Source organism: Xiphophorus maculatus, chromosome 23 (assembly GCF_002775205.1).
Source record: "Xiphophorus maculatus strain JP 163 A chromosome 23, X_maculatus-5.0-male, whole genome shotgun sequence".
NCBI classification, from domain to species: domain Eukaryota; kingdom Metazoa; phylum Chordata; class Actinopteri; order Cyprinodontiformes; family Poeciliidae; genus Xiphophorus; species Xiphophorus maculatus.
The window spans coordinates 25,148,819-25,163,202 of NC_036465.1; the positions used below are offsets into that span (position 1 = coordinate 25,148,819).

Here is a 14,384-nt window from a genome sequence, read left to right on the forward strand (position 1 = left end):
TACTTGAGTAACATTTTTCGGAAAAAAGTTACTTATAGGGAGTATTATTACTAGCCTGCACTTTTTACTTGAGTAACGTTATTATGAAGTATTTCTACTCTCACTTGAGTTAAATGTCTGGCTGCTCTACCCACTGTGAGAAGCGTCACTGAATGAAGAACAAGTTTGTTTGAACCAAAAATTCACCAGACACAGACACACGCCTGCAGTTTTTGTTAGAAGTTTTGTACATTTTCTATTGGAAAATTTTTTTCCTTGACCTGAAAGTATTGTTATTATTTGAAATTATTTTTTATTTTGGACTGTAAAATACATAACATTTTGTGAAAATATTGGTGTCAGTCCATCTGATTGTGTAATTTTTAAATATTAAATAAATGATATTTTGATCAGTTACTCAGTACTTGAGTTGAGTTTTTACCAAATACTTTTTACTCTTGAGTAATTTCTTGAGCAGCTACTTTTGTATAAAAATATGCTGACGTTGTGCTGCTCTCACTTGAGTAGACGTTTTGGTTATACTACCCACATCTGTACATAATAAATAAAGCCAGCATCATTTAAAAACTGTTTTCAGCCACACAAATGAAATTTACTATCCATCACATTTATAAATAGAAACTTACCAATGTTATGCTTGTTAAAATATGGTTAAAAATGTCAAACCAACTAAACTGGAAGGCAGTGATAAGTGAGAGATTCTGTATTTGAGATAAAACATTAATGGCAAGATCGATTATAATCGTGCAAGGAGCAGAAAGCTACATGCATGATCAGTTTATCGTCGTCGATAATAAATCAGTGGCTCCAAGCTTTTAGTTCTGAAATAAAAATGTTTTAACAGATACGTGCCCTAAATGCAGCATTATGGTGGTACCAGATATCCTCCTGCTCGGTCCATTTCACTTCAACTCGACTCATACAGGTTTGTCATCCTGTCCCCTCACTGGACTCGAGACGTGTGCTTTATGTATGCTGGAAGTGTTTTCTTCTAACTTCCATGACGCTCTAGTGCAGGTAACAATGTACTCTTCTTCAGTTAAATGGACGTCAGATGTCACAAATGTATTTATAACTCAAACCTAAATCAAGCCTGCTGTAGCACAACCTCTCTAAAAATGTTGCCCTCGGCGACAGGTGCCTGGATTAAACTAAAATATGGAAAACTAGTTGTATTTGAGGGGCAGTACTGCTACCCATCAGGCTGAATGATCGGGCAGTGCCCTTCTGGATGACAGTAATCCATTATACCTGACAGAAACTCATTGTTTGGGTGACCGGGTGTGTGGGGCTATACTATACAGGCGGGGTTTGCTGAAGATTAATTGTCCCAACAACTCGTATGCTTTCACAGTGGACAAGAACAAAGCCAAGACCGTCTCCAGGCAGCATCAACAGCAGCCTTCCCAGCGTGCAAAGGGCTCTACGTCTCGAACTGCGGCACAGGACGAGAAGAGAGAACGGACAATCCATCAGCTCAAAGGGCGCCTGACAGACAGCAACTGTAGGTTCCAGGCACTTGCCATCGTTCTGCAGCAAACTTTGGCTCGGGTGAGAAAGTTTATCAATTTTAACTCTAGAGGGAAAATGAAGCTTTTCTACATTAGATGAGTCTTTTATCAAAGACTAGGTTACATCTTACATCCTTGATGCCAGTTATTAGACTTAATATTTAGTAATGTAATTACTTTTATTACATTATATTGGTATGCAGCTCTGTAAGTTGATAATATAACAGAAATGTATTGGTGATTTTTTTTTAATTGACACAAAAGCAAGCAATGCTGTACTGTTTGGTCTCAACACTTTTCTACCAAGTTAAATTACTAAAGCATAATGTAGCGTCAGTTGTTTAAGGAAGGTATTTCAGTTTCACATCAGCTAAAATACATAAAACTGTACAGCTGTAATTTATTTAGAGATTCCAAATTAATATAAATATATATATTTTTTCTTTGTATGTTATTGACTACTGCTACAATAAAAAGTCACATTTCTATTTCTATTTTGTTGACATAAGGCTACACTGCAAAAATACAAAATCTTACCAAGACAAAACTAACTCACAAGTAACTTTTCAGCAAGATGTAGGAATTTGTTTTAAGTCAATAATTCCTTAATATTGAAGGGAAAAGTTCCAGTTTAATTTGTCAGATTATATCACTTATAAATGGAAAAAATCTTCAAGTGGATCTAGTACCTTTTCATCAATATTAAGGAATTATTTACTTGGAACAAATTCCTATATGTTGCTGAAAAGTTACTTGTAAGTTAGTTGTGTCTTATTTTAAGTGCACTAAGACATCTGCACTAGAAACTAGACCAAAAGTAATTGGTAAGATTTTTGTGGTTGTGTAGTGCACCAAATGAAAAGCAGACATGGCTGGATATTGTCCAGTCTTAGAATTGTCTGCTTTTTGTCAGTCAACTCTGGACCAATCAAAGACAAATTTAGTTTGATCCATAGTTTGTTCATCTCTGCCAGGCTTTTGAGAGAAAAGATTCCCTTTACATCAAATGACTCACCAAAACCACACAATAGGTCAGATTTAAATATTTGAATTTTCCACATTTACTCACTATCTGACTTGCTTCTTTATTTTGCTACACCACATTTGATTGTTTGTTTTTTAGTTTCTGATTTATGTAAATTTCTTCCCTGCTGATTTTGTTTTGACGGTAGACCAATCCAGTTATTATCTATGAACTATAAAATGTTGAAAATACTTTAACTTTAGCTCTCCTGCCTGTAATGGGAGCAAAGATGACGTCCTGTCGTGTTTTTAAAAAGCGGTATATAAAACAAGGATTTACTCGTTTAAGACAGACAAAACGATTCCAACGCTGACATTTTAAAACCTCTTTAGAATCTTATATTGGCAATTAGTTCACTTAGCTTCACGTGAATTTTTACTTTACCTCCAAGTCAGCTGCTTTTAATACATGTAGAAGTTGGATACAAAAAACACTCAACACTGCAAAGTTCAGAACTGCAAAGGGGAGGATGGAAATGACCAGAACGCAGACATTTCTCGACATGTTGTGAAAACTAACGTTTCCCTTTAAACAGCCCTCTTTGGGACTGAAGTGACTAACTTTTAGACTTCTTCACTCTGTGACCCTGTCACTGGATACCCTTTGTTCTCAGCATCAACCAGCTCAGAGTGTTTCCTCACCAGCTGATAAATCAGTGCAACTTTATTACGATCCCTGCACTCTGTTGTGATACGAGTCTGAATGATGATACTGTCTAAGAGACTTCTGAGCTGCTGTATTTTTAATGAATTTATATGTAAATTATTCATGTACTCCACCAAGATGCCAAGTGTTTCTCTTTCTTTGGAAACTATACAAAGCAATAACAGAAGCTCATATTTCAGACACCTCTTATGCTTATAGGGTTGATTCTCGTCTCAGAATGACTGATCTTTATAGCACAGCAGTGTAGCCGCTGTGGGTAGAGGCTCCTTTATCAAGACACTAGTGTTGTATGGTATGTGTTCTTGAATAGTGTTATCCCGCATTATTCATCGGTAGGATGTTGCCAGGGGCAACAATAGCTGTTGATTTTTAGTGTTCCTCTGGTTCAGTCTAGTTCCCCGTTTTAAAAAAATCCTTATAAAAAACGTGTTTGTTACACAAAGTCGCCTTTGTGCTTCGTTTCCTCTGGTCCACAGCTGACTTTTACCCCAGAGACATTTTTTGCAATTGTAAGTTGATGCAGAGTTTATGTGATTTGTGTCCTAATCGGATAAAACTCAGTGTTTGGAACAGTTTTTGTTAAAACCTATGAATTCATTTTAATTTTCAGAGAGGGTTTTGGAGGAACGGAGGGAGCACGGCTCTCTGTGACGTTCTCTTCGCTGCCTGTTGTCGCGGTGGAACAAATTTTGAGTAGGGTCCATTTAATGTCCGTGGCGGCCTCTGAAATGTGGCAGCTGCGTCTAAGGCACAGAGCGTGATCTTTAGTCACTGATGTTTGACTCATGTCCTAGTGTTTTGGGCAGCATGGTTGTGAAAACAAATGCATTACCAAATCTTAAAACACACACTTGTTCCTCTGGCAGATAAAGCAGCTGCTCCAGCCTCCTCCCGCTGACTCCACTTACTATTGCATAATAAACCGCTTTATTTTCTACGTCACACCTGTTAAACACCAACATCTGTCATTTGTGACAGTTATAACATATATTAAGGAGCATTATGTGTGTGTGTTTTTTAATGACCTCAATAATCTCATAGTGAAGAATGGAATCTGGTGACCACTCATCATGCCAATAATAGGAGGCAGGCGTCTGCCATCGCGGCGTGAGAATGTCCCAGCTGTTGACTTGATATGGTTATGAACTGCTGCCAAGCACTAAGCAGGGACTGTGTGCTGCTGCTGCTGCTTCTTATCACCTGTTTGGACAGGGGTGAAGTGTGGCTTCTGTTTCCCCCAGGCTACCTGCTTTCACCTTACTGCTTCAGCTGAGGCTTTGCAAAGCCTGACAGCTTAATTGGTAAACAATGGCTTCAAAAAGTTAAACTTTTTGTAATTTTGTCAAAATATATTTACTCAAAATTTATTGAGAATTTGTTTCATTAAGCAGAACAACGGATTGAAGTGTAAAAGAGAGATGCATATATGTAATGTGTTCTTAAATTCCTTTTACTTGTGCAAATCTGAAATGTGCGGAGTACATTTGTGTTTTGCCCCGCTCAATTTAACACCCCTGAAATAAATCCGCTGCAAGAAATTACTTTCATCAATCACGAGTTTAGTAAAGGAGGCCCATTTCAGCTCTGTATGTTAACTTCAACATCAACCATTATCAGCTCAATAATGACCACATGATCAAAGTACCTGCTTTTAAAAGCTGTTGACTTGTCGTATGTACAGTACATACCTAGTTTAGTCAGTATGAATGAGTAAGGTTGTATTTTTGGTTTTTTTGCTCTGTTCTGTGACCATAATTTTTTGTCATATTATGATCCTGAATGAGTCATTGTTGAAAATGGGAATTTGTTGTCAATGAACTTACCTGGTAAAAAAAAAAAAAGTTAAATGAAAACTTGTTTACATGTAAATTTTACTATTCAGTTTCCTCAGAGGTTCATTATTTGACACTACTTAACAAACGGCAACATTTATTTTTGTTCAGTTTCTAGACATGTAAAGCTAGAATAAGCATATCCCCAAAATGTCTGGAGCTAACGGTGGTTCTGCAAAGTAATCACTCAGACAAATGCATGCCACACTTTTCAGATTATGCTTAAGGAATACGTGAATCAGAGAGGATCTTTTTTGTTTCCCTTTGCATCATGCACTAGAAATAAATTTAGGATTTATTTTAGCTATAAAAACTTCTTTCGTTTTTCTGCATCTGCACGAACTAAAAGTATATGAAAATGGTTTGAGGGGAAATCGGTGCATTTGTTTATTTTTCTTATAAAAAAGTTGACATACACAAATTTGTGGCTGATTTACAAAGTAATTTATATTCCAACCTCATTTGTCTGTTCCCAATAATTCCAGAAAACTGGAGACATGACCTCTTTTCTCGGTCCATATTGTCATGTTACTCTCCACCAAGAGTATCATCTTCATATAAACATAATACTCTTGGTAGAGAGTAACATGACGTATACCTCTGGGAACACTTCTGCTGGAGGAAAATATCTTCTTTCTCCTACATCCTATTAAAATGGAAGGAACATGAACAACCAAACTGATGGAAATGGGCCATAAAACTTGCTTTAATAGAAGCTAAACAAAAAAAATCTAAAGACTGAAAACTAACGTCTGACTTTTTTAAACCTTTTATTGATCGCCTTAGCGAGCATAGTGATCTGTTCTTCTTTTTCTCATTGATTGCACGTTGACTGTAAGCAGCGTTGCTCATGGAGAGGACGGTAAATTGATAGGTCACTGGATGAAATCAGCTTCTAATGAAGCCTGTGGCTGGGGGAAGGCAAGCCAAGCTGCACTGGCTGTTTATGACCAGGGTGGTGTCACTGCGCTGGACGGATCCAATCCCATCGGCCAGCTCTCTGCTCCGTCTCGGTTCTCCTCTTCGTATTGAAGTGGCCTCTCTGCTGTGGGGGTTGTCCTAAAGCACTCTGTAGCCCGGCCCTCTTCTTTTTTTTTTTTTGATGAAATACGGTAAAGCAGACACTTCTCTCTTCTACCTCTAAAGCGGCTTTTTCAGTCCTGCCTCAGATGGGGTGAGCTCAGTCTGGGAGGGCATGCGTGTGGAGGTGGTACGTCCACCCGGACCGCTGTTCGTCCTGGATTACCGGGTCTCCATAGCGACCAGAGGGGGACTCCAGCACCCAAAGCCTCAGGCTGAGGCTGGATCATGGGCTGCGCTGGCAGCAAAGCTTGTCTTAGTGCTCGCTGCGCTGCAGAGAGGGTAACTGGCTTCCACATTCTTGTTCTCCGCAGTGGGAAACGGATGCAGATCAGAGGGATCACATTGCTGATGTAAATTGAACTCTTTTAGGTGGCGTTTTGTCCTGCGCAGCTCGCGGTCGTCTTTAAATTACGTGGGCTGCATAACGTGATGTGCAGAGCGTTGGGTTGCGGATGTAAATCAACGTAGTAAGAGAGCAGGGAATTGAATAGTTTGTGGGTTGTTTCTGCGTCAATTCGAACCGTGGCAGAAGCGCCGCAGCTCAACCTGCAGCTGCAACCCTGACTCAGAAAGGCTAAGGAAGTTTGGCTGACATGAGGAGTCTATGAAACTGGAAACATGAGTTGAATGTCGAGGACGGTTTTACTTCTCCTCTCCATATCGGCCACTAAAGAACGTCTCTTCTGTCTTGTTTATGTCTTTATTTAGTTGTTCTTTTCCATAACTTGAACCGTCTAACAAACCTGGACTTATGAGATTCCTGTGTGGATGTCTGTATTTGTAATATTAATGCAAGAGTTTGTTCCTCCTCCCCCTAATCAGTGCAGTAACACTGACAGAAGTAATTGTTTTTCCTTTGCAGCATGATGGTGCCACCACGCAGTGCAGAAAGCTGTCTCAGGAACTGGTTAGCCTTAAAGGAGAGCTGGGTAAGTTGCACCACAGCAGCAGCATTTATCACTCTCATTGTCTAGCATTTGCCTGTTGAACTTGAACTCACCATAACGTTTGCTGGACGATAAATTGCCCCAGAAATTGCTGCGATAAACGATAATATTGGTACTCAGACAATTTTCAAGTAATACATCAATCATGACCAATATAGTTTTGGCATAGTTTGACCAAGAACTTCAGTTGTGCAAAGAACAGTGGAACTGGAAGACGTTTTAAATATCCGAAGCAAAACACAACAACCAAAAACGATCAAACGAAAACTGAAATCATAAATAAAATGCCTCTGTTAACATAGATGCTCTTCAAAATATATTAATCATCAGAATGGAAATGATCACGCTCCTTTGTATTTATTGTGCGATTAACTCCTTATTGCGACTTAATTACATCTAATTTATTTCCCACTGAAGAGCTGTCTGGTACTTTTTTACTATTTTGCTGTAAATCAGGTTCCAGTTTAACTAGACTTGTTGGGTCAGACATTTACCACCGCTGACTATAGTAGTGGAGGCTCTCTCCCACTGCTGGTCTGCAGAGTGCTCAGGAACTATAACAAGTCCGGTTAAGTGTTGTCACGGCGACTAGCCTTGCACATGCATGTGTGCTTCCACTCTTGTCCACACGCCAGTATTTATCTGTCCCCCCTTAGGCTTTGGAGGCCTTTTAGCTCCTCCCCCTCTGAGGCCGCCTCGGGACTCCCACATGACTGCTCTTATACTCTGAATGTTGTTATATTTATACTCTAACACAATCTTCTGTTCAGACTGGCTGGGAGACCCACGCTGACCTTAAACAGGCCTGTTTGGGGTTTTTAGTAAAACGTTTTCTGGCTTTGTAGGGTTTTTTTATTTTTATTTTGCTTATTTTTGGGGGAGGGGTTTTATTAAAAAACACAAAAGGTCTGAAGTCACTGTGGGTCATCTTTTGCTTCCAGCTTTGAATGTAGAATATATAAATACCTCCTTTGATATCTAGATGGCTTTAACTCTCTGCAGCACAGTGTCCTTCCTCCATTTTTAACCACATTTGTCTTTTCATTTTCATCTGTCACTGAGTTCACATCATTTATAACACTGGGACACTGGAGAGCATATGCTACTGTCAGGCTGTGCCTGAATCAAGTCAACCCACTCTCAAGTTGGGAAACACTTTCCTCCATTCAGGAAATTAATGTCTGCCACTTTGTTTATAAGATCCCAGCAGACCAATGACACTACTTGTCATGTGATATCACAATGTTTAGCACATTTGGTTGTTTTGTACCTTGTAGGGTATGAAATGGTTCGGGGTAAAGTGGGTTATTGCCAGCCCATCATGAGGATGTTTCAATTTGATTAAAATATCTAGCAGCAAAACATTGAATGTAGTTATTTTTACCTTTTCATGGGTCATAATCTGTCATATTTTAAGAGGGTCAAGAGGCCCAAACAAGGGAGCTGCTGAGAAATTCTCTTGATTTAATCTAATTTCACTAAATTGAAGAATTTAGCGATATACATAAGCATGTTAAAGCACATATTTTCTCTTGCTATACAGCTTAGTGTTTCACACAGTTGTCTCACCATGGTGAGGGCTCGTTGCCTCAGTTAGCCTAGCGATAGCGTAGCATTAGCGCTGCTGTAGCTTCTCCTGTCTCTTCTGATGCCTCTGCGTCTGTTTGGGTCTCTTTCTCTCTTTCTCTCTCTCGCTCTATCTGTCAGATGTTTAGCTGCCATTCTGTCTCCTTTGGTGGTAATGCTACATGTAATAAATGTATTATTTTTGTAGCTTTGGAGGTGACGGTGTTTGAATTGGAAGGCCAGCTCTGCTCTGTTGAAAAACCAGCAAATAGCCAAGTCCTTTTACCTAGCGTGGCTCCAACAACAATAGATTCCCCGCCTGCGTTTTTTTATACCATAATAATTCATGGAAATACTTACAATACAAAAACAAATGGAGTGTATTTTGTATGCAAGTTGGATCTGCACTGGGTTTACCATGATTTCAGTATTCCTCAAGCTCAAGGACTACAATATAAATCAGTCTTTTTGTGCTCAGCTTGTTTTTAATTAAATGTCACCAAGCTCTTTTTAAGGTTTCATACACAGCTGCATGCAGATTATATCTCAAACTGACCAGATCTATTTTCAGCTTAATTTCATGTCCTTCACTGAACACATGTCAGCTTCTCCATGGCTGTATTTTAACGGTCCATATTTAACTTGACTCTGATGGTTTAAAATGACAGCTGTTTATCCATAGCTGCTTAAACTACTGATGGCAGAAGCAAATCTCCACGTCATGAACAACACTCTTTCTAGGAGGGAAATGGTGAGTGTGTTAAATTATGGTATAACACAGCTAACACAAACAAGGTCTCGGTTGCGGTCGAGTCACCACTGTTGAGCTACACCGAGGGATTTAATTGCTTGTTTTTATATTTTTCTCTGCCTATAAATAACTAAGCTGTAGTTGGCTGAGAGCAAGTGCCACCTCCCTCTGAAAAGTCAGTTTTTCCATTCCTTTTTGGAGACCATCTGATGTCCCACAGTTCAGTAAACCAAAATTCCTCGGTGGGAATATTAGGCTACGTGCTCGGCGAGTTACTTAAACAATCTGTCCCCTTCAGTCTTTTTCTTTTATTTTTAAATGAACGCTACATTCTGTCGTTTGTTTTTTGCTAACAGCTTGTTCTGTCCACTCGTCCGAGTGCCTGGAGAGGGAAAAGGAAGCGTTGCGCGCCGCTCTGCAGGATGCGACACGGAGGCTGCAGGAAGAGCACCAGCAGGAGCTGGCTGACCTGGAGCAGAAGCTGCAGGCTGTCCACAAGGCTGAATGGGACCATGTTCACCTCAACTACCAGGAGGAAGCAAACAAGTACAAGACTCTCATGCTGCAGCAGGTTGGTCTAAGGTTTTGCCTTTTGGTTTTCCACTTAGCTTAAAAGCAACAATTTGTTCTACATTTTGAACATATTTAACTGTGCCTTTTTTTTTTTTTTTAAGATGGAAGAGTTGAAAGCCAATCAGGAAGCCATGAAGCTGCAACTAGAGAGCAGCCATGCAGAGCAGCTGCAGTCTGTCAGGCAACAGTATGAATTGTCTTTGGAAGGTGAGAGAAAAGCAGCGGATCCACTAGGGATGCAAACAATTAAATGATTTATTTAATCGTTCTTAATTGTTTATTAATGGGTTATTCAATTAAAATTCCAATAGATAAACTAATAGAGTCCTCTTAGATCTTCTTTTAGTGCTGTAGTTTGGCCGCCAGCCAGCAGAGGGCGATGCTGGTCATCTTTTAAGCAGAGCCAGCTGGTACGGATTTAAAGATGTTGGTGTCACACCAGAACAGGACAGAGAAACGGTCCAAACAAAGTCCAATGTGGGAAGCAAAAATACACTTTATGGATGTGGGAAGCAAAAATACACTTTATGGTTTTCTGTTTTGAAATATAAACACTCGACAAACTTGTTAAGTTATCACTTTAATATCCCTCATTCAGCCGAGCTGCATGACAAAGCAGAGGCAACTTCTCATTCAAGAATTACTGATGCGCTACAATGACAAAAAAGTGGAAGCCATTACCGAGAAAAACTGAAACAAGATGGAGAAAAGACATGATTCCAATAAGCAAAGTTTATTTTGAGGGCTGTTGTGAGTTTATTCACTTCATGAAGCGAAGCTTTAGCATCCCTTCTCGAGCAACCACAGACGGTACTTCTGTATGAATATCTCTATATTAAGTGTTTCACATATTTTATACTTTTCATCTTTTAATTTTCTGTCCAGTGCCCTATGAGGTTCCTGTTTGGTTATATTTTATAAATATGTCTAAGTTTAATCTGAGAGAAAAACAGTTTTCTGTTTAGTCAGTATATAATACTGCTGGTACAACATAGTGCCAAAATTTAATGACTTTTTTTAAATTTGGCTTATTATGAACAATAATAGCCCTTTATGAAAAGATGGTCTTGTCAAAATGGCTGCTTGTCAGTTAATCATTAGTTGATTAAGATCGATCAACTTTAACTTAACTCATTAATCGATAACTTGCATTTCTAGGATCCTCAAAACATATCTTGTGAAACTCTATGAAATGAAAATAATAGTTCCATAGATTCCTCTCTGCAATACGGTGTAGAATGGTGATCTACCATGAAAACTCATTTCCAGTCACTTTTCTGAACTTCTCAGAACTCAGGACAGTCCACACTCAGGAGCTGCAGTCTTTGGAGCAAGAACTAAAAGATTCAGAATCTGCTCTGTCTGTAAGTAGTCCCCCCCCCTCCCCACCCCAGTTTGTTTATTTGTTTGATGCACTTTAGCCATCGATGCACCAGTGTACACCAGTTTTCCCACTGGTTTTGTTCGTCCACAGGCACAGATTGAGGAGCTGACAGTAGAGAATAATGTCCTGTTAGAGAAGCTAGCTGCAGAGAAGAGCAGGAGGAGGGAGCTGGTAGAAAACACTCAGGTACTTTTTGTCTGTGGTATAGAAAGGATTAAGTGTTGAAACTCCTCATGACTCCAGTGCTGTTTGCCCCTGAGCCTCCAATAACAATAAAACCAGTGACTGTCCAAAAGATAAACTACTAATGGACAGATAGAAGATCAATGTGTTCTTGGAAGTGAGTTTTTTTGTGTTTTTTTTTAACATGAAGCCTTATTGAAATAATAATGAGCAGAGCAGGAACTGCACCTTCTTCATATTTGACGATTAAATATACACTATATTGTTCCTGTGAGCAGATAGCAATCTCCTACTAGTCAGAGCTCAGTGCTGCCCTCTGTTGGAGGGTTTGTTTTTCTGATGCTACAGTTAGGAAATGTGCTGTAATTGCACAGGCTTTTAGGCTGTTGGTAGCCCCTCATCATGCTGCTGCGTTTTGTCCCCGCAGAAGGACTCTCACACTCTGTATTTGGAGCAGGAGCTGGAGAGTCTCAAAGTAGTGCTGGAGATCAAAAACAAACAGCTCCACAAGCAGGAGAAAAAGCTCCTGGACGTCGGCAAACTGGTGAGGACTGGGCAGCGTGGGAAAAGGTTGCCCAACAATAACGACAACATAAATAACTACCTAAACCATAAATTCACTCCGTTTGTTCCAAACAGACGGATAAAAAGGTACAGTTGGATGAAATGCTCATAAAGGTCCAGCAAGAAAATGAAGACCTGAAAGCCCGAATGGAAAGGCACGCTGCTCTGTCGAGGTACCAGAACCACGGAGATCATTTCTAGCTAGAGCTACAACGATCAGAGAGTCTGATCTCTGGCTTATGTAGAGGTTTGATCTTATGTCACCAGAGATCACATTTGATTATTATTCATACCGCTTCTCAGTGTGGCTCCTAACAGGGTTTCTGCATCCTTAAAAAGTCGTCTAAAATTAAGGCCTTAATTCATTTAAAAAATTTATTTGGCCTTTAAATATGGTTACCTTCCTAAAATAATGGTCTGTTAATTTTTTTACCGAAATAGATTTTTGCAAAAACAAATTAAAAAATTACCTTTGTATTGCCAATAGCAAAAAAAAACAAAAAAAACCCATAAACTTTTGGCAGAAAATGACTTGGGCCATTATTTTAGGACAGTCACGTGTCTTAAATTTTGTCATGGCTGGACTAATTAATCTTGTATATTCTGTTTGGGGTTTTTTTTGTGGGACTTTTTTGTCAGGCAAAAGTTTTGAGTCGCACTCAAGCATCTTTATTGTGTTCTGTGACTCGAGATGGTTGAGGCTACCGCTAACTCACTGCTAGTTATCTAACTACATAAATAACTTAACTAATAAGATGCTAAATGCTTCAGAGAAATATTTTCCATTTTCAATATTAAACAAAGTAGTTTATTGTTAAAAAAAACCCCAACTAAATTGGTTTAAATTTGCCAGGGCTACTAATTATTTTGAACTGCCTGATGTTGCTTTCTTTCACTGATCAGATAAAGGTGGAAGATTTGAGTCTAGTCAATCTGAAATTGAATCAACTGACTTCTCCAATTAGAGCAGTAAAATGTTCTGTTTTTTGATAACTTTTGAGGCCTGAGTAATCCAGAGTGAATGAAATGTCACACTGGACGGCCCTCCGTCTTGTGACCCCGTTTGTGCTGCCGCCCCGCAGGCAGCTGTCCACGGAGCAGGCCCTGCTGCAGGAGTCGCTGCAGAAGGAGTCCAAGGTGAACAAGCGGCTGTCCATGGAGAACGAGGAGCTGCTCTGGAAGCTGCACAACGGAGACGTCGGCAGCCCCCGCAAGCTGTCCCCCAGCCCCACCTCGCCCCCCCACCCCTTCAAGCTGCAGTCGCCCCGCGCCTCCGGCTTCTTCTCCAGCCCCCCCGTGTCCCCCAGATAGCGGTGGGCCCCTGCTTCCAGGAAGCAAAAGCAACCCGGGTTCAGCTTTCCTCCTGGAATAAAAAGCCGATTGGATCTTGCCAGCTCGAACCTCAGCTCTTCAAGGACTAGATGAGCGCCACCACTTCTAGATGAGCGCCACCACTTCCTGTATAAAGATGCTAAATACTATAAAGAGAAACGTTGCACAGAAGCACTTAATGCCACCTTGTTGTTTTGCCTTTGACAACTGATCAGATGGAGGCTGAGGAGAAAAATCTCAGGACTTTTATTATTACTTCTACCGTTTTTGTTGTCGTCAGAGGCTCGTCTTCCCTGAAGCTCATGTGTACATGTGCAGATTTAGCCTTTCAGTGTCGATGAGCTTTTGTGTTTTTTTTCCTGAGTCTGGACTCCACAGCCATGGAAAGTCTGACTTCAGGATAGCTAAGGGTGTAAATATTTATCCAGAATATCTAAGGAATCCATTCAGACTTCAGCACCTTTTCTCACAAGCGTAACAGTGAGTCTATAGTTTCATACGCTGGCCTTGAACACCCATTTCCTTAAGGTTATTTTTGTTCACAGGGTGCGTGTGTGTGGTTTCTTTTAAGCCTGCACAGCCAGCTTAGAGAAAGCTTTTTAATGTTTCTGCTTTCTTTGACCAGGAGACCAATCTGAGTCTTTGTTGGTGTGTTTGAGTCCCATCTGTGACCTCTGAAAGGAAGAGTTAGCTTTAAGGTCAGGGTCCTGTTTCTGGGTTTACACTAGCGGCTTTGCTCACATCAGGGACACTGGATGTTTCAAAAGGTGTGAATATTTTGTGTGTGGAAATATGACAGATGTGTTTACCCCTTTTTTGAAATATGCAATTAATAAACTCTTATTAAACCTGAACAAGCGGTGGCTTTTACTTCAGTAGAGCCACATTTAAACGTCGTAAATATGCGCGCTCTTTTATCACTTTATTATTGGATTATTGGACATAATCTGTAATCCCCAGTTTCATTT

General features: G+C 40.0%; 1 protein-coding gene across 8 annotated transcripts in view; it reads left to right on the plus strand.

Annotated features, from left to right (window-relative positions):
- Nucleotides 1-14,270, plus strand: part of mtus1 (microtubule associated scaffold protein 1) — a 30,673-nt gene extending 16,403 nt beyond the window's left edge. For 6 of the 8 annotated variants that reach the window (XM_023328517.1, XM_023328516.1, XM_023328515.1 and 3 more), the window contains 9 exons: nt 1,355-1,551; nt 6,979-7,045; nt 9,737-9,951; nt 10,055-10,160; nt 11,244-11,317; nt 11,428-11,523; nt 11,948-12,064; nt 12,160-12,257; nt 13,167-14,270. In XM_023328517.1, coding sequence (XP_023184285.1) covers nt 1,355-1,551; nt 6,979-7,045; nt 9,737-9,951; nt 10,055-10,160; nt 11,244-11,317; nt 11,428-11,523; nt 11,948-12,064; nt 12,160-12,257; nt 13,167-13,395 — 1,199 coding nt within the window. In that variant the 3' untranslated portion in view covers nt 13,396-14,270. Of the gene's footprint in view, nt 1-1,354; nt 1,552-6,978; nt 7,046-9,736; nt 9,952-10,054; nt 10,161-11,243; nt 11,318-11,427; nt 11,524-11,947; nt 12,065-12,159; nt 12,483-13,166 lie in introns of those variants that run through there. The other 2 variants (XM_023328519.1, XM_023328520.1) reach the window with 2 other exon arrangements.
- The last annotated feature ends 114 nt before the right edge of the window (nt 14,271-14,384 follow it).